This window comes from Odocoileus virginianus, unplaced genomic scaffold, assembly GCF_023699985.2.
Source record: "Odocoileus virginianus isolate 20LAN1187 ecotype Illinois unplaced genomic scaffold, Ovbor_1.2 Unplaced_Contig_24, whole genome shotgun sequence".
Lineage (NCBI taxonomy): Eukaryota > Metazoa > Chordata > Mammalia > Artiodactyla > Cervidae > Odocoileus > Odocoileus virginianus.
In genome coordinates this window covers 1,258,564-1,283,842 of record NW_027224341.1, presented here as the reverse complement: position 1 = coordinate 1,283,842, position 25,279 = coordinate 1,258,564, and the positions used below count along the sequence as shown (strand labels likewise).

Below are 25,279 nucleotides of genomic sequence, written 5' to 3'. Positions count from 1 at the left end.
CTGGTTGCTAATATTAAATCAGAATCAAAATTGTAAGTTTCACAGAATCATGTTAACATACAGAACTTTAGAACAGATGTTTGTAAAAATACTTACATCTCCCCCTTCTGGGATGTAAGTTCTGGAAGGGCACGGATTTTTCCCTTTCATCAACTGTGGTACCAACAGCATCTGCAAAGTATGTGACACCAGTTCAGTTCAGTCACTCAGTCGTGTCCAACTCTTTGCAACCCCATGAACCGCAGCATGCCAGGCCTCCCTGTCCATCACCAACTCCCAGAGTTTACCCAAACTCATGTCCATTGAGTTGGTGATGCCATCTAACCATCTCATCCTCTGTCCTCCCATTCTCACCCTGCCCTCAATCTTTCCCAACATCAGGGTCTTTTCCAGTGAGTCAGCTCTCCGCGTCAGGTGGCCAAAGTATCAAGAGTTTCAGCTTCAACATCAGTCCTTCCAATGAACACCCAGCACTTATCTCCTTCAGGATGGACTGGTTGGATCTCCTTGCAGTCCAAGGGACTCTCAAGAGTCTTCTCCAACACCACAGTTCAAAAGTATCAATTCTTTGGTGCTCAGCTTTCTTTATAGTCCAGCTCTCACATCCATACATGACTACTGGAAAAACCATAGCCTTGACTAGACGGACCTTTGTTGGCAAAGTAATGTCTCTGCTTTTTAATATGCTGTCTAGGTTGGTCATAATTTTCCTTCCAAGGAGTAAGTGTCTTTTAATTTCATGGCTGCAGTCACCATCTGCAGTGATTTTGGAGCCCAAAAAAATAAAGTCTGACACTGTTTCCCCATCTATTTGCCATGAAGTGATGGGACTGGATGCCATGATCTTAGTTTTCTGAATGTTGAGCTTTAAGCCAACTTTTTCACTCTCCTCTTTCACTTTCATCAAGAGGCTCTTTAGTTCTTCTTCATTTTCTGCCATAAGGGTGGTGTCATCTGCATATCTGAGGTTATTGATATTTCTCCCGGCAGTCTTGATTCCAGCTTGTGCTTCTTCCAGCCCAGCGTTTCTCATGATGTACTCTGTATATAAGTTAAATAAGCAGGGTAACAATATACAGCCTGACTTACTCCTTTTCCTATTTGGAAGCAGTCTGTTGTTCCATGTCCAGTTTTAACTGTTGCTTCCTGACCTGCATACAGGTTTCTCAAGAGACAGGTCAGGTAGTCTGGTATTCCCATCTGTTTAAGAATTTTCCACAGTTTATTGTGATCCACACAGTCAAAGGCTTTGGCATAGTCAATAAAGTAGAAGTAGGTGTTTTTCTGGAACTCTTGCTTTTTCGATGATCCAGAGGATGTTGGTGATTTGATCTCTGGTTCCTCTGCCTTTTCTAAAATCAGCTTGAACATCTGGAAGTTCACAGTTCATGTATTGCTGAAGCCTGGCTTGGAGAATTTTGAGCATTACTTTACTAGCATGTGAGATGAGTGCAATTGTGTGGTAGTTTGAGCATTCTTTGGCATTACCTTTCTTTGGGATTGGAATGAAAACTGACCTTTTCCAGTCCTGTGGCCACTGTTTTCCAAATTTGCTAGGCATATTGAGTGCAGCACTTTCACAACATCATCTTTTAGGATTTGAAATTGCTCAGCTGGAATTCCATCACCTCCACTAGCTTTGTTCATAGTGATGCTTCCTAAGGCCCACTTGACTTCACATTCCAGGATGTCTGGCTCTAGGTGAGTGATCACACCATCATGATTATCTGGGTCATGAAGATCTTTCTTATACAGTTATTCTTAATGACTGTCCAACTTAGAGAACAGTAAGAAAAGAAAAATTTATCCAGACCCAGACCTGGCCTGTCCTCACACACACATACGCACAGCCTGGAGCTTGTGTGTTTCACGTGCTGCCTCTCTCCCTGCCCTGCTCCTTTCTTAGTTTGCAGGATTTGTCAGGCTGGGACCATCCTTAAACCAGTGTGGCTTACCCATTTGTGGGCAATTGAGTATTTACTCTTTAATTAATAAGGAGAGAAATGGAACAACTAAAGGAATATATTTAAATTATTTTTCTCAAAGTATTTGAGAAAACAAAAACAAAGTTTTTGTTGTATTCAGTTTTTTCTTATGGTTCCTTAGGATATATTTGAGAGATTTGAAATAGTGCATGAAAGAACCATTTGAATGATCTTATACAGTGTTTGTAGACTGTAGGAATTGAAGCTGGATCTTAACTGAATTTTTTTTCTTTTTCTCCAGCCCTAAGTCATGAGATTCAGGAAGATTTTTCTGGTAAGCTACCAACATAATGTATGTATGTACATATACTCACACACACAAACATACACACCTATAGGGGGACAGCTACCAATGTAATGTATATATGTACATATACAGACATATGCATACACATGTATGAGGGGACAGCAGTTTGTCTTATTGTTCATATGTATATTTTCATGTTGCAGAACAGGGATATGATGTTTTCATATAAACATACATGTTAATTTTTACATATACCTTTTCCCTGTGGTTTCAGTTCTTCCCACCCCTTGCTCCTTTTCCCTATTCATCTTTGCCCTTTTCATTTCCTCTCATTAGAAAAAAAATTCTTGTCTCCGTTCTTCCCCTCCTGCCCTACTCCTGACATGTAGCTTGTAGAAATATACTTGACCAGACAAGTTTTTCTAAGTGTATATATAAATATTTAATGTTAACAAGGGCTTCCCTGATAGCTCAGATGGTAAAGCATCTGCCTGAAATGCAGGAGACCCAAAGCATATTAAATTATGTATATCATTACATATAAATGCACAATGGATTTTACACAGCTGTTTAACAGTAGGAGACGCATCAGAGAATGGTAGTTTTTATTTCTTTAGCTTTATTGAGATATGATTGACAAAATTGTGATCTGTTTAAAGATTTGAAGTATACAAGATGTTGATTCAATAAAGGTATACATTGTGAAGATTCACACAATCCATCATCTCATAGGTTTACCTTTGTGTGTAATTTCAATAATACAAGACAGTGTCATCAACTACAGTCATCATGTTATACATGAGATCTCCAGACCTCATTCGCCTTACAGCTGAAAGCTCATACTCTTTTGTCAGCCTCTTCCTACGTCCCCTCACTCCTGAGGCCTGGTGCTGTTTTGCTACTGTTTCTATGAGTTTGAATTTTTTTTTTAAATTTGCACATATAAGTGATACCATGCAGTATTTGTCTTTCTCTATCTTATTTATTTTATTTATTTCATTTAGTATAATGCACTCTCGGTTTATCATAGATTGTTGCAACTATCAGGATCCCCTTTTTTAAGGCTGAATAATATTCCATTCTATATTCGTATATATGTGGTTTCTTGTTTCAAACACTGTGAGATTACCTTACACTGGTTCTGTACCTCCCTTCTTCTGTATACACCGTAGTAAGTTCTATAAATCGTATTAATCAAGCTCTTTGAAGTCAAGGACTTTTTATGTTTATTAAGCTTCAAATCAGTGCCCATGGAATTGAATTCATCTGACTGTTCTGTCTTTAAAAGTTATTAAATTGCTGCTGATTTTTATGTTTATAGTGAGGAAGAATAATATTGTTTCTAAAGGCAAAAAGAAATATACTTTAAATCTTTAAAAACATTTAATTCACAAAATATAATCACCTTTTAAAGCTTATTATTTATATTCATATATCCTAAACTATTTCAAATATTCAAAAATAAAAAGATAATATTAAAGATTTTTAATTATCAAAGATTGATAATTATAAGGATAATTTATAGGGATTCATTCTCCTGGAGCCTTTTCTGTTTATTAAGCTCAGTATTGGTTTACTGAATTCACTCATACGACTCTCTCAGATCCCAAGAAATGTTAATAGAGTATAAATTAAATTTGCTTTTGTGGATTCATTCAATGGCTAGTTTGTATATTTAAGGTTTTTTTTTTAAAGCTGTGTGTTAGTTGCCATGACTCTATTTGAGCTTGTATGAAAACCAGCATTATGTATTAGTTTGGCCCCTGATATATTAATTTGAAAGGAGTTAATCTGAATTTAAGATAAACTGGATTTACCATCATATAAGGCATAAACAATTTTGATCTATATGTACCAAAAATTTTATTTATTTCAGTAATGATCAATGTCATTCAGATCAGATCAGGACATTTGGGTTGTTTGAGAAAGACTGGTTTAAAAATAAACTCTCATATTTAATATCAATGAATACAAATGGAGTTTATCTTCTTTTCAGTGCTAGTTGTTGAGAATGTGGGAAAAATAGAGATCGTCCTGAAGAAAAAAGAGAATACTTCTTGGAAACGCCTTGGTCATCCCCTGGAGAATCATAATTCATTTATTCCAAAGAAAGATACAGGTAGACTATGCTGTTATTTTAAGTCCTGGGTTCATGAAAATGTATGTCAGTGGCTCAGTTGTACCAGAATTTGGAGGGCCACTTTCAGTGAGCCAAAGGGTCCTTGTATCTCTTTCTAAGGAATTGAAATGGGGCATTGGGGTTGTTATCCTCCTTTTTTAGTTTTTTAAACAGAGATTACATTTCTGACTCTACCATCTAATATTTAGGCATAATGGGGTCATTAAGTAATGATAGCTAAATGGAGAATACCCACTTAGACCTTTCATTCCTTCACTCCTTCACTCCTCCAAGTTCCCTTTTACAAAAGGTGCAAAAACAAGTAAAGTTTATGCCCTGTAGGCACATCTAATTTTTTTCTGTTAGAGAAGGCACGTTTATCGCCTCTATGCTTACGTAAACCAGTTTCTGAGTTTACTTCCTAAAGATAATACCGTTCATTTTCTTCCTTTATTTTTCAGAGCTTTTAATTTAAGTGTAACATCAAAGGTGCATGATATAAGTGTTCCACTTGATGAATTTTCACAAAGTGAATACACTCCATGTTTTCTTTGGCAATTGGTAGGATTTGCCTCTTGTTCCAAGTGTTTTGAAATTTCGTAGTTTGATAGACCTTAATGGAGGTCTGTTTTCAACTTTTGTGCCAAATGGTCATCCTTTGTGCTAATCTTTCCATTATGGAAACTTAAGACCCATGTGTCTGGAAAGTACTGATCTGTCTTCCCTCCATGGTCTGCTTTTACTTTTTAGAAGTGTTCTTTTTTTTTTTAAGACTTTTTAAAAATATATATTATTTTTTATGTGTTTATTTTTGGCTGCACTGGGTCCTTTGATGTGGCACGCCTGCTCTTCATCCATGTGCTCGGGCTTTGGCTAGTGCGGCGCTCAGCTTCACGTTGCAGTGGCTTCTCTTGTTGAGGAGCTGCGCTCTAGAGCGTGCAGGCTCAGTAGCTATGGCTTGGTCACCCCATGACATGTGGGATCTTAGTTCCCAGACCAGGGATGGAACCCATGTCCCCTGCATTAGGAGGTGGGATTTTAACCACTGGACCACCAACCAGGGAAGTCCCTAGAAGTGTTCTTATTTTAAGCCTTTTTAACCAGTTCTCTATTTATCTTGTCTTTTCTCTCTCATTTTCAGTTTTGTCCTTTTGTTCTACTTCTTGGGAGTTGTTTTCAGCTGTGTCTTCTAACTGCTGTTCAGTAACATTTATGCTATCATATTTTTAACTTCAGAGAATTCTTTTGATTTTTCTTTATTTGTTTTAGCATCCTATTTACTCCGTTCTCTTAGCTTTTTAAGAATTACTAATAGTGTTTTAGAGTTTTTGTTTCCCTGTGTAGCCTAGCCTCACTTTAGTCTGTCTTTAATATTAGATGCTTCCTTTGAATGTCTGCTGATCCTTGACTGCGTGTATTTCTGGGTTGAACTCTAAAAGCTGGTTGGAAACTGTGTGTGTGGGCCTTCCTTGCTGACAGTAACATTCTCTCTGTCGCTGGTTCCTTTCTTTGGATCAGAAAAGAAACATTTGCTGTGTGGCTGGATCAGAAAAGTCTGATGCCAGTGTTTTGCTGGAGTCTCTAAACAATTTTCTACCTTGCACCCAACATTTCAAAAGTTACATGGGAAAAGAAGGCAGGGGTATCTATAAATTTTAACTTCCTTTTTAAAATTTGTTTTGTCAACTGCCCTGTATTAGTCTACTAAAGTTGCCATAAGAAAATACCACAGACTTAGTGGGATAATCATAGAAGTTTTATTTTCTCCCAGTCTGAAGGCTGAAGTCTGACACTGAGGTTTGGTGGGGCTGGCTTCTCCCGACGTGTCTCCTTGGCTTGCAGATGGCTGTTTTCACATGCTCTTCCCTCTGCATCTCTGTCCCTGTTCCCTCTTCTTACAAGGACATCAGGCTCATTGGACTAGGGACCATCCAAATGACCTCCTTTTAACTTGCTTTTTAAAATACCCCATTTCACCCTAGATAATATACATGTTTTGATGCTGTTCTCTTGAAACATCCCACCCTCGCCTTCTCCCACAGAGTCCAAAAGTCTGTTCTATACATCTGTGTCTCTTTTTCTGTTTTGCATATAGGGTTATCATTACCATCTTTCTAAATTCCATATATATGTGTTAGTATACTGTAATGGTCTTTATGTTTCTGGCTTACTTCACTCTGTATAATGGGCTCCAGTTTCATCCATCTCATTAGAACTGATTCAAATGAATTCTTTTTAATGGCTGAGTAATATTCCATGGTGTATATGTACCACAGCTTCCTTATCCATTCATCTGCTGATGGACATCTAGGTTGCTTCCATGTCCTGGCTATGATAAACAGTGCTGCGATGAACATTGGGGTGCACGTGTCTCTTTCAGATCTGGTTTCCTCGGTGACAGATCACTAGCCCAGGTTGGATGCATGAGATAAGTGCTCGGACCTGGTGCACTGGGAAGACCCAGAGGGATCAGGCGGAGAGGGAGGGGGGATCAGGATGGGGAACACATGTAAATCCATGGCTGATTCATGTCAATGTATGACAAAACCCACTACAATATTGTAAAGTAATTAGCCTCCAACTAATAAAAAAAAAATTTAAATTTAAGAAAATCTAAGTAAAATAAAATAAAATTAACTTTAATACTTTAAAAAAAATAAAATAAAATAAAATACCCCATTTCCTAATACAGTGTTGGTCCTTTAATGGAGCGGAACCTGGTGGTCCAGTGTCGACAATAAGAAAGTAAGAGAGAGAAAGAGGCTGATATCCCCTGGTTTACGCGGAAAGCCAATAGAGCCCTGTTCTTAGGGCTCGCGCTGCTGCACGGAGGCACCAGGCGCCCTCTCGAGTGGGTGAAGGCACAGTGCGCCTTCTCGAGAGGGTCTTAGAAGCCCGGGCAAGAAAGTGAGCTCAGCGGGCCTCCGCGCTCCAAGGAATTAGCCAGAAATAGAGAGAGAAAGACAGAAAGAATAGAAAGAAAGAAAGAAAGACACGGGGACCCAAGCTCTGATGGAGCAAAGGTGTTTTAATCAACAGGGCGTGGGCACATATACTGTCTTACAAGGTGGTTATTCTCAGCAAAGATAAAGATTAAAATTCCAGACTTACAAAACATAAGACGATCCCTATCAAAGAGAGAGTTGCAAACAATCACCTTTTACCGTATGGCTCATAAAAAGGAAGAGGGTACTTATCACTGTAATGAGAAATGCCTGGATTCCTCAGCCCCGGGAAAGGCATGCCTCTCCTCTTAATTCCTGAATATTCAGGAATCAGTAAGGACCAGAGGGTTCCTGACAGATCCAAAACAGCACACAGGAGGTCTCTCGTTAAATGCTTCCTGACAACATAGTTGCATTCTCTAGTACTGTGAACATTGAGATGCACACAGTTCAGCCTGTAAGTCATACACAATCCAGAGACCCTTTGTTTTGCCCTCTATAAGAGAGCAAAATTCTGATATTTTTCCAGAATAATAGAGAATCAGCCTGTGGCTGTGTGAAATAGGGAAAGACTTCAGAAAGGTGGGGCTGGGGAGACAGCTAGGCTTCTTAAGTGAACTTCAATCCGGAAAGCAGTTTCAGCTCTGCCTTCCCTCTGATTCCGGACATAATTGGTCCTGCCGATTTCTGAGCCTTAATGAGATCTTGTATTACAGATGGATTGATTCTTGGCTTTTTGTATGCCTAGTTTGGGTTTTAACTTTCCAGTTAACTGAGTAAGTTCTTTCTATCCTTACAGGCTATGCCTTAAAAAACAACCAAACACTCTCACTATCACACACACACACACACCAACACCATCTTTGCTTTTATTTTAGGGAAGAAAATAATTGCATATATTCAGTTTACCATCTTTAAATATTTAAAACTATAAAAATATATTTGTAGATAATATTTTAATTTTCAGAAGAGTATCAGGTAGCTGCATTTGAATACTTATTGTGTGTGGAATGCTATTTTAGGTATGTGGTATGTAACAAATAAATGGCATCAGGATCGTTTTCCTAGGTGGAAGAAAGAACATACATAAACATGGGGTTAAAGAATACTTATATCAAGACATAGGCCAATAAGAGGAAGTTACTTAGTGCAAACTTGAATATATTTTAAGGTAACCTTAAGTGAACAGATGCAGATCAGTCTGACCTTGAATGACTCTCCATGAATGAAGGTGAATTTCAAGCAGTTTTGAAAGTGACTTAAAAAAGAAAATCATGGACTTTCCAGATATCATTACTGAGTACTTATTGTGCCAGACCTTTTGCATGTGGCAAAGAAAGAAAATGTAAGCCATATGTGGGAAAGGTCAAATAGATTCATTTTCCAAGAGCAGGAGGTCTCAATTGCATGGTATAAGGTAGGCAGAAAAGAGAGGAATAATAGCAGATGCAACAGATCAGAAGAGAACACATAAAAGACCATGAAAATGAAAAAAAGATATTATTAAGGTAAAATCTGTTGCCCTGCAATTATCTGACTCTCTAGTGATTGAAAAATCATAGCAAACCAGATAAAAGCTAAGACCTAGAAATAAATGATACTGAGAACCACGGTTGACCTCTATTTAGAAATAGTTCGAATGAACATTGTTCAAGTATTCTTCCCTATAATTTCCTGAGGCTTTCCATGAACTCTTTCATCTCTGCCATAAATTTCGGCTTGAGTCGTGAGCCACCATAGTTTGCTTTAGCTTTCTTATGTGAAATTGGAGCCACGCTTGTATTTTTCAGTGAATTGGATTTTCTCCTTTGGAAAATGATGCAGAGTTTAGGGGATTTTTTTTCTACTTATTTGCCTAAATTAACACAGATTCATTTCTTCTTTGTCCTTTCTCTTTCCTAACTCATGACAAAAACTATAGGTTATTTTCTGCACTAGCAAAGCTGAATACTTACATCATCAAAATATTATGATTTAACCTGATGTCAGTAAGTTCAGATGTTTACTCTATCATGTGGTTCCTAGATTTTCAATGTGTATTACCAGAATTATCAATTTTTATGATATTAGCATGCTGACTTCTTCCTTTTTTCTTAGTTAAAAAATTTAAGTTTGAAACTAAGCATGTAACTTGAAGACTTTTAATGCAATACCTTCTTGTGTCAAATCTAGAGTTTACTTACACAAAAGATTTGAATATAGCAAAGAACATAATCAGAGCAGAGAAACTACTTCATTTTTTACCTTTAATCCAGGTTTAACAGTTGATAAATTAAATTGTATGAATAGAACCAGATTACCATTTGTAACTTAGGCACTTCCAATTATTTTTTTCTTCTCAAAGATGAAGATTATGAGTGAGTATTTGTGTGGTGTGGTGTGTGTGTGTGATATGACTTAAGAAACTCATCTGCTAAGAGTCAGAAACTAATAGAATATTGGGTTGCTATTTCTGTACCCAGCCTAAAAATTTATTTTAATTGTGATTGCCTTTAATATGGGGACTCAGATCATCACACAATTGTTTTGTATATTTGATAACAGCTCAGTAAATGTATATTGAGATACTAAAGGATAAACAAGATTTTGAAAAGTTGTGTCATAATTTTGTTATGTCAACAGCCATTTATAAGCCTTTAGATTAAATATATATAGAATCTATAATGGTGTTTTTAAATCATGCTGAACTGTATGAAACCACTGCTGTTCATTTTTTACCTAGAAAAATGGCAGTTTTGCATGCTTTGACCTATACTTTCATCAGGGCTTTTTAATTGCTAATGCCACATGCCTACACATCCAGAAGTGCTGTCTGTACTTGTAAACGTGCTTGTTGACACTTTGTGAGCAGTCACTTAATTGAGGCTTTCTACGGGGCCTGGGATTCTGCAGGCAAGCTGTTCGCTGTCATAAGGAACAACAGCTCTTCTTGTCCGTGTATAAAGAACCACCCTCACCCCTTCCCAGCCCTTTCTTGCCTGTGCAGCCTGTTTCTTTGCTGCCTAAAACAGTCATTCAGAATTACTGGAAAATAAGAGAATCTTACGGCTAGCAAATAAAGCTTCACAGCACTTTATGCTTTTAAATTGTCTGCTCAGCCCATCAGATTTGTAAAGTTGTCACTTGCACGGTAACTATAAGATGCTTTATCATGTTGCTATCTTATTCTCATTTCTAGCAGAACGGCCTGAATATGAAGAAACACAGAATAGATGAAGCAGGCTTTAAATAAGTAAGAAATTATTTACTGTGTTAAAAGACAGAATAGAAGAAGTTTAATAACTTAGAATTCAAGCACTTTAATGTATGTTGACTGAATTATTAGTTATGGAGCTGAGGCAAGGTGATAAGCACAGAGATGTTCAAATCTAGTGACAACCTTACTAAACAATATGGGTCTCATTGTCTAAGGGCACCATTGAACCTAGTCTTGGAAGAAAAGCTGCCTTTTTCTTAGCTTAACACTGATGTTTAACTCTACAAAATCCTCACTTTGAAAGAGAGATTCAGCTCACATCAGTCTAGGTAAGGTAGTAAAAGAACTGAATACATTTCAAATTTATTTTTAATAGCAATATTAATAGTTAAAACAGAAAGGAATCTATGCTCTATTGTCAATTTACTAATACTGCTTCATTAGTTTTTACCCCAGTATATGGAAAAAGCATGTACCCATACACATTTATCATCCTGGGTGTCTGAAGATGTGTTATGAATATTTTCTTACTCATATATGCAAGAGTGGTTTGAGTGAAGATAATAAAGCTATATTACAAGAGGTCAGATGAGATGGTTGGATAGCATCACTGAGTTTGGGCAAACTCCAGGAGATGGTGAAGGACAGGGAAGCCTGGCATGCTGCAGTCCTTGGGGTTGCAGAGAGTCAGACATGACTTAGCGACTGAACAGCAACCACGAGAGGTTAAGTGAATGCCTTATCAAAATTAGTACAAAGGCTGAATAATTTTTAAAAACAGCAGCAAAATTGCAGTCTATGTAATACTTATAAAAGCACATAATAACTAAAGCTTTGTTGTTTCTTCTGCGTAAGTTCATTTCCAGCCCCTCTTTCCTCTCCAGAGGGTGGGCTATGGAGCAGGAAATCCCAAACTTTTGGCCATAGCTCAGTCTTTCTGGTGACCAGCCCCCATCCAGGAATCCATCCAGAGTCACCACATGAGAACAAAGATGTTCCTAGTTTTCCTTTATTACTTAGGAATTTAGCAGGGTATTAGGAACCCCATGTTCGAGATCAGAGTTAAAGACAAATATAGTGCCCCCAACCCCCACCCACCTTATTTGCAGCTTTGCTTTTTGAGGTTTCACTTACGTTTGGTCAGTCATAGTCCAAAAATATTAAATGGAAAATTCCAGAAATAACTCATAAGTTTTAAATTGCAAACGGTTCTGAATAACATGATGAAATCCCAAGGTGTCCTTCTGGGTGTGTTGAAGAAGAGAGGTACCTGAGAGAGATGGTGATTTGCTGTACTGGTTCTTTAATTTGGACATTAAATAGTTACTAGGGAGTACATCATGAGAAACGCTGGGCTGGAAGAAGCACAAGCTGGAATCAAGATTGCTGGGAGAAATATCAGTAACCTCAGATATGCAGATGACACAACCCTTATGGCAGAAAGCAAAGAGGAACTAAAGAACCTCTTGATGAAAATGAAAAAGGAGAGTGAAAAAGTTGGCTTAAAGCTCAACACTCAGAAAACTAAGATCATGGCATCTGATCCCATCACTTCATGGGAAATAGATGGGGAGACAGTGGAAACAGTGTCAGACTTTATTTTTTTGGGCTCCAAAATCACTGCAGATGGTGATTGCAGCCATGAAATTAAAAGATGCTTATTCCTTGGAAGGAAAGTTATGACCAACCTAGATAGCATATTAAAAAGCAGAGACATCACTTTGCCAACAAAGGTCCATCTAATTAAGGCTATGGTTTTTCCAGTAGTCATGTATGGATGTGAGAGTTGGACTATAAAGAAAGCTGAGCAGCGAAGAATTGATGCTTTTGAACTGTGGTGTTGGAGAAGACTCTTGAGAGTCCCTTAGACTGCAAGGAGATCCAACCAGTCCATCCTGAAGGAGATCAGTCCTGGGTGTTCATTGGAAGGATTGATGCTGAAGCTGAAACTGCAATACTTTGGCTACCTCATGTGAAGAGTTGACTCATTGGAAAAGACCCTGATGCTGGGAGGGATTGGGGACAGGAGGAGAAGGGGACGACAGAGGATGAGATGGCTGGACAGCATCACTGACTCGATGGACATGAGTTTGAGTAAACTCCGGGAGTTGGTGATGGACAGGGAGGCCTGGCGTGCTGCAATTCATGGGGTCGCAAAGAGTCAGACATGACTGAGCGACTGAACTGAGCTAAACTGAACTGAACTGAGGGAGTTGTAAAGGGTGGGGGGATAGTCTATAAATATTTGTGTTTGAACCGACCTGGTTAAAATAATGAGGAAGGTGCTAAAGGACAATGTACTAGTCTAGAACGGTAGTTCTCAAACTTTTTGAACAAGGCTTGTGAGTTGGGGCAAGAAACTCTCATAACTTCTTCCCCCATCCCACATCTTCTCTAGTGACCCTATAATCTTGGGCAAACTATGTTACTTCTGTTAGCCCCTGTTTCCAGCAGGGAAAATGAGAGTGAATAGGTGCTTTGAAAGAACACTAGGGGAATTCCAGTGGTTGGGACTCCACACTTCCCCTGCAGGGGCGCCTGGGTTTAATCCCTGCTCTAGGAACTGAGGTCCTGCGTGCTACATGGCATGGCCAAAAAAAACAAAAAAAGTACTTAGAACAGGAAGGTGTGGACTCCCAATCCAGAGCTCTTTCACAGCTCTCTCCCACTGAACTTTATCTTAATTTTTGCCTTGTGAAATTCTACTCTCTAGAAGGAAAGCTGTAGTTTCTTTTCAAAAAGAAGAATAAAGAATGCCCAAATTACCATATTATCCTCATTGTTTCAGTGTTACCCTGAGTATCTCCACATTATTTGTATGTTTAAAAAGGATTTATTCTGGGATTTACAGATACACAGTACTATACATAAAATAGGTAACAATTACCTACTATGTGGCACGAGAAACTATATTCAATAACTTGTAATAATCCGTAATGAAAAAAAACCTGAAAAAGAATGTGTGTGTGTGTGTGTGTGTGTGTGTATGCATGTATACATGTATATAACTGAATCACTTTGATGTACTCCAATTTAAAAATTAAGACTTTTTTTTAAAAAGAAGTTAGGTTTCTGAACAAACATTTTTCTGTCTTGTGTTTTTGTTTCACCATCTCATATTTATTTTCAGTTTCTCATTTTAATGCTTATAAAACCAAAAACCTGACACCTTAATATCAGCATTATTCTGACTCAGGTCAACAAATCTGCTTTATCTTCCTTTATCTCCATGTTTTGGGTCTGTGCCTATGTGACTGTCTCTTCTCTACAGTGTAAGTGAAAGAGTGAAAGACGAAAGCATTCTTAAATCTTTCTTAAGTCTTTTAGAACCTATCGTTAGCATGTCCCATTGAAATTATGGCAGTTTTACTATTTTATTGGTACGATGTTGAATGCAGGTGACCAGGGTTCGATCCCTGGGTCAGTAAGATCCCTTGGAGAAGGAAATGGCAACCCACTCCAGTGTTCTTGCCTGGGAAATCCCATGGACAGAGGAGACTGGCAGGCTACAGTCCATAGGGTTGTGAAGAGTCAAACACAACTCAGCGACTAACACAAAGATGTTGACAGTATTTCGCCGTGTTAAATAGCAGGAATACTGCGTTAATTCTCTGTCTAGAAAGCCAGTGCATCATTGTAGCCCAAAGTTGCCTTGTGTTTTAAGTATAATCAAAGAGATGCAGACTTACTGGAACAAATCCTTTCTGACAAAAGCTAGAGGTGAAATTGTCAGGTCTGAAAATGAGTCTTTTCATCAGAGGGTGTGCACTAGATTTGACTAGAGGAAAGCACTGTGGCCCCTAGGCCTTTTCACAGGGGACACCTACCCTGGATTCCGTGCTTGGAGAATAGCACAAGGGCGCTCCACCAGCTGCACATCCCTCACAGGGTGAGGAGTGTGCAAGGCGAGGAATTGTCCCCCTGGATTTGAGGCTCTTTCCTTAATCACTGCACTCCGGGTATCTGGAGCCCCAGAATTCCCTGCACAAATGACCCCAAATCCACTTCTACCTATGAAATTGTTGTTTAGTCACTAAGTTGTTTCTGAGTCTTTGGGACCCCATTGACTATAGCCCACCAGGCACCCCCGTCCATGGGATTTCCCAAGCAAAAATACTGGAGTGAGTAGCCGTTGCCTTTTCTGGGGGATCTTCCCAATCCAGATATCAAACCCACGTCTCCTGCATTGGCAGGCAATTCTTGGCCACTGAGCCACCTGGGAAGCATATTCAAGAAGTGGCCAAGGTAGTTATGGGGACAGCAAGTAGATAAGCTTGAACGTATGGGCTAGTGTCCCCACATCCACACAAGGTCAGACAGCGGGGCTGAGAAGAGCAGGGTTCAGGCCACTGACAGTCTGGGGGTGCAGCTCTCGTCCCCCTGCCTTCTTCCCGCATGGAAGTCTGAGGAGTTCACGAATCCTAAATTTGAACCTAGCCTTCTAAAGGGGCATTATGAAGGTACATTTCAGGGTACAGCATAGAGCTTATTTTATTTAACAGCTATTTGTCTGACTTATAACTTTCATGTGTTTAGACCTGGAGGTCTCATCGCATATTGTAATTTAGTCGCTAAGTCGTGTAAGTCGTGTCTGACTCTTGTGACTCCGTGAACTGTAGCCTGCTGGGCTTCTCTGTCCATGGGATTCTCCAGGCAAGAATACTGGAGTGGGTTGCCATTTCCTCCTCCAGGGGATCTTCTCAACCCAGGGATCAAACCTGGGTCTCCTGAATTGCAGGCAGATTCTTTACCCACTGAGTTACAGGGGAAGCCCTCATCACATACTGGTTGTCCAAAAATCTGTTGCAGTTTTTCTATAACACCTTATGGAAAATCCTGAACGAATTCTGTGGCCCACCCAATATTACCACTCTGGGTCTAGAGGACGGGATAAGGAGATCACCTGAACCTTTCATTTCTTATGGGTGAGAGCCTTGCTCCTTTGACCCTTCATCAATCTAGCATTGGATTAGGCCTTCTGGTATAACTCTGGGATGGTACCCTTGGCCATGATCTTGTCTAAGTTTTGCTGTGGCCACGATACACTCTTAAGGTTATGTGCATGCTGAGCTACCATGGTAGCAGGTAGAAAGATGTAGTGACCAGGGTCTTTGGAGACCAAGCAAAAAGGGAAGAAGAGAATTGGATGAAACTGTGGCCAAAATGGTTTCTTAGGATTCTGTGTGAATTTTAGTTTTCTACTAACCATTGATTATTCGATGTAGGGCCTTCACATGCTAAGGTCTGAAGTAAATCTTTACCTACTTAAATATTTTTAGGTTAAAAAAAGCATAATTAGAATAATAAGATGCTTTGTTATTGTCTTTGTTCAGTCGCTAAGTCGTGTCCAACTCTTTGTGACCCCACAGACTGCAGCACGCCAGCCTCCTCTGACCTCCAGTACCTCCAGAGTTTGCTCAGATTCATGTCCATTGAATCAGTGATGCTATCTATCTCATCTTCTGCCACCCCCTTGTCTTTTTGCTTTCAGTCGTTCCCAGCATGAGGGTCTTTTCTAATGAGTCGACTCTTCACATGGCCAAATATGCTTTATTAGGATTAATTCCTAATACATCTCTGCGAATGCTGTTTCGTAAAAAAGAGGAAATTATGAAACAAATCAGTGTCATTAGTCTACTCTGGTATTCTGTTTACATTCAAAGGAGAATTTTCCAGTGAAAATATTCATGCTTTCAGAACTTCTATTAAGATCTTCCAATCCAATGGTATTATTTTACTCTGTATGCATATATTTCCTGAGCTTAGCATATAAATTTCAGATATTTCCAGTATTTATAGAAATACTTGATTCCTTTTATTTGTATTTTAGTACAAAACCTGGCATCTTCAGTATTTCCTTTAAATTTTTCCAGATAGTCAGAGCTTATACCCTTATTAACCTTTTTATTTTTGCTTTAATCATATTTTGACTGTTGAAATGTCCTATAATTTATATACATATAAATTTTGTTTGTGTATATATAACACACATACAGAGACACAAGAATGTATATTTTCCTGCCTTTATCAAAGAAATGTTTATAAGTTATTAAATAATGCTGGTATTGTTAAACTTTAAATACTTGAGTTTCAGGACTTTGCCATTCTATAAGAAAAGAATTTAAAATGAGCTTTGATGGTTATTAACTATTTTTCACATCTACAGTTTAATTGTATAGCTATTGATAAAGGCATAAAGGATGAAATTCTTTTAAAAAGTAAATTTAGGAAGAAAAAACTAGGCTTTCATTTCCTAGACTGTAATGGTTTTAATATGCTATAATAACAGACATGAGCAAATAACACTCATTTTATAGAGCTGTTTTTTCAAATTACAAAAGTATTTACAGGTTTTAGGAAATGGATATGTCAGGAAGTAAAATGGAAAAAAACAAACACTATAAGATTTTCAAAATAGCGACGAATTTCTTTTAATGTCATAGGCCTGTTAGTGAAACTCCAGCTCACTAAAGAGCAAAAGCTGAATCTGTGCTTTCGAGTAGTGGGTCTGAGAGTACTTCTTATCTGATTTATTTGTCACTAAGAGAAAATGAACTTCTTTCTAGGTTTGTTCTACAGAAAGTGCCAGTTAGTTTCCAAGGAAAACGTGACTCATGATACGAAGCTCTTCTGCTTGATGCTGCCACCGAGCGCACATCTTCAGGTGCCAGTTGGGCAGCACGTTTACCTCAAGCTGCCTATTACAGGTGAGGCTTTGCAGAAACGTTTTCTTCCGTAAGGAGTTTGTCATCAGTACTAATGTAAGCACCCATGTAGGTTATTAGTGAAACGTTTCTGGGCAGCTGGTCTTTGTGATAGCCCGATTCTGGTTTTGTGGAGGCAGGGTGCCTGCAAGTGGGAACTCTAGCTATGCGGCATCACGGTGCGGAGCAAAGAAATTGTCACTCGTCACAGGGACAGCGCCACCAGCATTGTAATTTATTACTTTTGTTGTTCAGTTGCTAAGTTGTCTCCAACTCTGCAACCTACCAGGTTCCTCTGTCCTTGGGATTCCCAGGCAAGAATACTAGAGTGGGTTGCTGTTACCTTCCACAGGGAATCTTCCCGGCCCAGGGATCAAACCTGTGTTTTCCTGCATTGGCAGGCGGATTCTTTACCACTGAGCCACCAGGGAATCTGTTATTAACAAAGCCGTAAAAGAAAGAAGTTACAGAGCACACAGTCTTCTGTGAAGACAGCTCCAGAAACATATCCTAGCAACTCTTATTAGCCACTTTTAAGTTCAGGGTCATTTATGAAGTTGAATTCATAAAGCTGAAAATGAGTGGATGATTATAGATGATTGCCTTGCATGTGCCACCAGTATAAGACGCTCTTGTAAATGTATTCCTTACTGTATAAATTCTCTTTCCCTTATTTTCACCCCAAATTACCTCGTTTACTTGTTTTAAATACCCTTCCACCTGTTGTCTAATATCTTCTTAACTTGTTGAAGCTGCAAAAGGTAACATTCCCATGTCAGTCCTAGTGTTTCCAGCAAGTAGCTTCACAGACTACCAGCCGGGATTTGATAAATATAGTGTATGATACATGCTGTTAAGTTTTTCTCTTCATCATCACTAATGCCAAGTTATTCAATAACTGATATCTTCCCCAGTGTATTTATTGTCAAAGTATTGTATATAATTTACACATAGTTAATTTCATATATGTGAAGGAGCCATGTATAAAATTCTGGTCTTTCAAATGTGTTGACTCCTCTCTAGATTCTGGCTAGCTAAAATATAACATGGCTTCTTATTAATTTTACCCTGTTTTTTATTGTTATATTCTTAGTAGTAGTTGGATTAGTGTTCTTTTCAGTTATCAAAGTAATACATAAAATGATAAATTGTTAAAATAATTCAAAAATACAAAGTAAAAAGTGAAATTCATGCCTTCCTGGAACCCAAGTGATCCCATTGGTCATCGGTTTTCATTGTTAAAAATTTGGTATATAATTAAAATTATTGTGTAAATATCTCCTTGTATCTCTGTGTAAACTTCTGATGCTATTTTTGTTGTGGCCTATTACAAAGCTTGTATGCTGATGGCATAGATGGTTATTTTAAGTTTATTAACATAACATAATAACATAATAACATAATAACATAACATAACATAAAGTCCTATCATTTTATGCCACACTTAGTAAAAACAGATTATTTACATTATGGTGAATTACTGACTTGTTAAAATTATTTCAACACACATTGGCTTGGAGTATATAGACATGTGCTATATACATATAGAATATAGTTAGAACTTTATTCACATTAAAGGTACAGTTTTAAATATATACTGATAGCATCATAACATTTTTATGTTTCGTCTTCACTTGTTTAGATTTTTAGAATTGAATTTCTTTGTTTTGACTTTCTCCAGGTACTGAAATTGTGAAGCCATATACACCTGTATCTGATTCCTTATTCTCAGAGTTCAAGGAACCAGTTCTTCCCAACAATATATACATCTACTTTTTGATCAAAATCTACCCTGCTGGATTCTTCACACCGGAGCTTGATCAGCTTCAGATTGGTTAGTATTTTTTTTTAATTTAGATTTTGTTCTAGATTGGATCACATATGATACTCTCCTTTGGTTATTTCCTTGTGGAATCTGTCAAATATCGTAAACTCACCATGTCTGCAGCCAAAGTTGTGTTCTCTTAGTCTCACCATATTCTTTCCATATTCCTCATCTGTTCTTTGCTTCTTGGTAGAATATTATCTGTTCATCCTCCACCCCATCTGGAGACTTGAGTCTTCCCTGAGTCTTCCCATTCAGTTCAGTTCAGTTCCATCACGCAGTTGTGTCCAGTTCTTTGCGACCCTGTGGACTGCCGTATACCCAGGCGTCCCTGTCCATCACCAACTCCTGGAGCCTACTCAAACTCATGTCCATCACGTCAGTGATGCCATCCAACCATCTCATCCTCTCTTGTCCCCTTCTCCACCTGCCCTCAATCTTTCCCATCAGGGTCTTTTCCAATGAGTCAGTTCTTTGTATCAGGTAGCCAGAGTATTGGAGCTTCAGCTTCAGCATCAGTCCTTCCAATGAATATTCAGGACTGATTTTCTTTAGGATTGACTGGTTTGATCTTGCAGTCCAAGGGACTCTCAAGAGTCTTCTCCAACACCACAGTTCAAAAGCATCAATTCTTTGGTGCTCAGCTTTCTTTATGGTCCAACTCTCACATCCGTACATGACTGCTAGAAAAACCACATTTTTGACTAGACGGACCTTTGTCAGTGAAGTAATATCTCTGCTTTTTAACATGCTGTCTGGGTTTGTCATAGCTATTCCAAGGAACAAGCATCTTTTAATTTCATGTTCATTTCAGTTTAATTTCAATTTAAAGTCATTATCTGCAGTGATTTTGGAACCCAAGAAAATAAAGTCTGTCACTCTTTTCCATTGTTTCCTCATCTATTTGCCATGAAGTGATGGTACCAGATGCCATGATCTTAGTTTTCTGAATGTTGAGTTTTAAGCCAACTTTTTCACTCTCCTCTTTCACTTTCATCAAGAGGCTCTTTAGTTCCTCTCTGCTTTCTGCCATAAGGGTCGGTATCATCTGCATTTCTGAGGTTATTGATGTTTCTCCCTGTAGTCTTGATTCTAGCTTGTGCTTCATCTAATCAAAGATTCACGTGATGTACCCTGCATATAAGTTAAATAAGCAGGGTGACAATATACAGCCTTGATGTACTTACTACTTGCCCAATTTGGAACCAGTCTGTTGTTTCCTGTCCAGTTCTAACTGTTGCTTCTTGAACTGTATACAGATTTCTCAGGAGGTAGGTAAGGTTGTCTGGTATTCTCTTGAAAAATTTTCCACATAGTCAAAGGCTTTAGCATAGTCAGTGAAGCAAAAGTAGATGTTTTTCTGGAATTCTCTTGCTTTTTCTATGATCCAGTGGATGTTGGCAATTTGATCTCTGCTTCTTCTGCCTTTTCTAAATCCAGCCTGAACATCTCGAAGTTCTCAGTTCACATACTGTTGAAGCCTAGCTTGGAGAATTTTGAGCATTACTTCGCTAGCTAGCATGTGAAATGAGTGTAATTGTGCGGTGGTTTGAACATTCTTTGGCATTGCCTTTCTTTGTTATTAGAATGAAAACTTGACCTTTTCCAGTCCTGTGGCCACTGCTGAGTTTTCCAAATTTGCTGGCATATTGAGTATAGCACTTTCATAGCATCATCTTTTAGGATTTGAAAAAGCTCAGCTGTAATTCCATCACCTCCACTAGTTTTGTTCGTAGTGATTAGTTCATAGTTGCTAAGGCCCACTTGACTTCACACTCCAGGATGTCTGGCTCTAGGTGAGTGATCACACCATTGTGGTTATCTGGGTCATTAAGATCTTTTTTGTGTAGTTCTTCTGTGTATTCTTGACACTTCTTGATATCTCCTATTAGGTCTATACTGTTTCTCTGTCTTATTGTGCCCATCTTTACTTGAAATGTTCCTTTGGTGCCTCTAATTTTCTTGAAAAGATCTCTAGTCTTTCCCATTCTATTGTTTTCTATTTATTTGCATTGATCGCTTAGGAAGGCTTTCTTATCTCTCTTGCTAATTCTTTGGAACTCAGCATTGAGATGGATATATCTTTCCTTTTCTCCTTTGCCTTCACTTCTCTTCTTGTCTAAGGCCTCCTCAGACAACGATTGCCTTCCTCCCAGTCCGGTCAGTGACTAAGTTCTGATGAATCTACCTCCCAGTGGCTTTTTAACCTGTCTTTTCCATCCTTTCTGCCACCTCTTAGATCAATCCTTCATCACCTCTCTCTTGATCTGTAACTGGTCTCTTCTCAGTTGCCTCTAACTGGTATCTTACTGTTAAGCTGCATTTTCCAGTTCTTTATCCATACCTGTCCTGATAATCAATTTAATCATGTGGCTCTGCAGCTTTGATACCTTGGGTGGGTCTCCATTACCTAACTGATTACACCCTTTTCGTGGCCTATGAAGACCTTGTTAAACTCTCCCGCTTCACCTCTCACTACACAGAACACTTGTGCTACTCAGGCTCCGCAAGTTTGTCGTCCTCATTCTTGGCTACATGAGGTTTGTAGGATGCCCACTGACCCTCTTTCTACCTGTCAAGTACCTTTGTTTTAGTATTTTTTAAAAATATCACTTCCTTTTTGAAACGTCCCTCCTCTTCTGAAGCCCTCAGTGACTAAGAAACCCCTCAGTAACTGTGAACTTTGTTCATAGCTCTAGGATAAGAATACATAATATTTCTTATTTACAGGACTTTGAGTTTAAGTGTATAGATTGTTTTATCTTTGTATTTCCCATACCTAGCAGAGCAGTTGGCACATAATGGGCTCTCAATAAAAGTACTCTGAAAGAATTAATAAAGGGACTATAATGAAATCTACCAATATTTAGATATTCCCTCCCTTACTGTTTTACTCCTTTTTCTGTGTCTTCAACTTTTCACTGCCTTTTGCCTAATAATAAATGTGCCCTTCCCCCTTTAAGACCACATTAGTAGTTATATCAAGTGGAATAGATTGTTGAAATTTGGAAATAGAAAAAATTTATTGCTATCTGAAAGTTAAGCTCAGCAGTTAACATGTAACAGATGTGATGAGGCATCTTTGGTTACATAAATCAGAATATTGAACATAAATGTGAACCTATAGAATTTTGGAATACCTGCAGATCTGATGAAGGTGATACCACCTCGTGAAGGACTGACAGCACAATTGTAATATAGAAGGTGGAAACTTAACCAGTGGTATTATAACCTATCTGTAGACATTGTGTATCAGAGAACAGGGTGGAGAGTCAGCCTACAGCATGCAAAAGGAAAGCTGAAATAGTAAGGTCAGGTTGTTTCTTCAACTTCATCTAGGGGAGCTCTCATGGCGCAGACACTGGTGCCCCTTAGAGGGTTGTATACTGGCGTGACCATGATAACTCATGAAACTCCATTATGACCTATAGGAGCTACCTTATCAAACTATCCACTTTGTTTCAATTCTGTGTTCATCAAGCAATTTTATATAATTATTTTGGCCTTCCAAATGGTCCAGTTTTTTATCCTCCTGCCCTGGGAATGAGACACCCTGGATGGAGCTCAGATCACTAGATGCAGGTAGTCTGGCTGAAAATCTGTTGCCATTCTGGCAGGTGTGCTTCAATCTCTTGTGAATTAGAGTAGTATTAGGTCCTTGCCTTCGGAGAAGGCAATGGCACCCCACTCCAGTACTCTCGCCTGGAAAATCCCGTGGATGGAGGAGCCTGGTAGGCTGCAGTCCATGGGATTGCTAAGAGTCGGACACGACTAAGCGACTTCACTTTCACTTTTCACTTTCACTCATTGGAGAAGGAAATGGCAACCCACTCCAGGGTTCTTGCCTGGAGAATCCCAGAGACGGGGGGAGCCTGGTGGGCTGATGTCTATGGGGTCGCACAGAGTCGGACACGACTGAAGCGACTTAGCAGCAGCAGCAGCAGGTCCTTGCCTGAGTCTAATCAATTTTATGACATTGGAAAGACTGGACTGTGGACAGAAGTTATGAAGATAATATCATTCTGTGAGGCTTCTTTAGTAAACAAACAGCTGACTTTTTCTTGAGGATATTCTGATCTCATGGTTCCTTTCAAATTATAACAGGGAGCTTCTGTTACTTTCTAATGTTTAACTCATCAATTACTACCCAATTCTTACTATCCTGCCATGGACAAGAAAGGGAAAAGAGATGAGCAGCCAAGCATTTAAAAATAAACCAGAGCATTTGAAATTGTTTTTTAAAGTATGGACAGCTTTATTTTTTTATTTTTTATTTTTAATATTACATTGAAAATTTCTGAAATGTCCTAAAGACAGTTCTCTTATCTGAGTGGTGCACAGAGATTATATCAGTTGCATACCAGAAAAGGGTTTATTCAACTATTTTGATTGTAGATTCAGTAGTAGTGCGCCCCAAGTATGGTTTCTGATCACGCTTTGTTTTTATAGGAATTCGGAATGGCTCTTGTTTTATTTTTTTTTTTCACTTGTGTTTAAAGATATTTTTATTGAAGCATCATTGGTTTACGTGTTGTGTCGGTCTCTACTGTGCAGAGACTGACCCAGTTACACACAGAGACATTCTGTTTCTAATGTTATTTTCCATCATGGTTTATCACGGGATATTGAATATAGTTCCCTGTGCTATATGGTAGGACCTTGTTGTTTATTCATCCTATGTATATAATAGTTTACATCTGTTAACCCTGAGCTCCCAGTCCTTCCCTCTCCCACCTCCGCCCCCTTGGCAACCACAGGTCTGTTCTCTACGTCTGTGAGTCTGTTTCTGTTTTGTAGATAAGTTCATTTGTGCCATATTTTAGATTCCACATATAAGTGATATCATATGATATTTGTCTTTCTCTTTCTGACTTACTTCACTTCGTATGATAATCTCTAGTTGCATCCATGTTGCTGCAGATGGCATTATGTCATTCTTTTTTATGGCTGAGTAATACTCAATTGTACATATGTACATTTATCCATTCATCTGTTGCTAGACATTTAGATTATTTCTGTGTCTTGGCTACTGTGAATAGTGCTGCATGTCTCTTTTTGAATGATTGATTTGTCCAGGTATATGTCCAGGCATAGGATTGCTGGCCCATATGATAATTCTATTTTTAGTTTTCTGAGGAACCTCCACACTGTTTTCCATAGTAGCTGTACCAATTTACATTCCCACCAAATGAGTAGCAGGGTTCCCTTTTCTCTACACCCTTTCCAGCATTTGTTTGTAGATTTTTTAATGATGGCCATTCTGACTGGTGTGAGGTGGTACCTCATTGTAGTTTTGATTTTCATTTCTCTAATAATTAGTGATGTTGAACATCTTTTCATGTGCCTATTGGCCATCTGTATGTTCTTTGAAGAAATGTCTACTAAGATCTTTCACCTATTTCTCCATTGGGTTGTTTGTTTTTTTTGTTGTTGAGTTGTATGAGCTGTTTGTATATTTTGGAGATTAAGTCCTTGTCTGTCACATCATCGGCAAATATTTTCTCCCATTCTGTAGGTTGTCTTTTTTTCTTTTTAGAGTCTCTTTTGTATGCAAAAGTCTATACGTTTGATTAGGTCCATCCCATTTGTTTATTTTGTTTTTATTTCTTGTCTAGGGAGCCTGAGCTAAGAAAACATTAGTACATAAGATAATAATATTTAAAAAATGCATTTTGCTGTGCAAAACCACCTAGGCTCAAAAGGCTACAAATTGTACAATTTTACCATTTATATGACATTCTGGGAAAAAGCAAAATTGTAGGAATGGAACAGATAGTTGTGAGGGGTGAGGTGAGGGGTTGAATACAAAGGGGAATTTTTAGGATGATAGAAGCATTCTGTATGCTCTTGAGATGGTGGACACATGACTATGCATTTGTCAAGGACCATGCAGAGTGAATTTTACTATGTGAAAAAAATATAAAACTTTCCGAAGAAAATGCGAGTTCTGCAACTTGTGTTTGGTGATGTCAGGGAATCCCAGATGGAATGCAGAGTGTGTCAGATGAATCTGTTTTACAAATGTATGACGTAACCTCAGTGAAGGGAGTAGGGAATAAAATAAACTGAACTAAAAAAATTAAAATAAAATGGGCTAAAGAATTCTCTCAAATTATTAACAGTATCTAGGAGTGATTTTTATTGCTATATATTTGTGTATTTTTGAATGTTCTTTGGTAAGGAAATGTAACTTTTGTAATTAAAACATTAACAGTAAAAAGATAATAATAACATATAGAAAGTATTTCTATTTCAATT

General features: G+C 38.4%; 1 protein-coding gene across 3 annotated transcripts in view; it reads left to right on the top strand.

The window, feature by feature from the left end:
- CYB5R4 (cytochrome b5 reductase 4) overlaps window positions 1–25,279 on the top strand; it is a 98,802-nt gene that overhangs the window by 59,506 nt on the left and 14,017 nt on the right. For all 3 annotated transcript variants that reach the window (XM_070464462.1, XM_070464461.1, XM_070464460.1), the window contains 4 exons: window positions 2,227–2,259; window positions 4,229–4,351; window positions 17,059–17,199; window positions 18,878–19,030. In XM_070464462.1, the coding sequence (XP_070320563.1) occupies window positions 2,227–2,259; window positions 4,229–4,351; window positions 17,059–17,199; window positions 18,878–19,030 (450 nt within the window). The remainder of the gene's footprint in view (window positions 1–2,226; window positions 2,260–4,228; window positions 4,352–17,058; window positions 17,200–18,877; window positions 19,031–25,279) is intronic.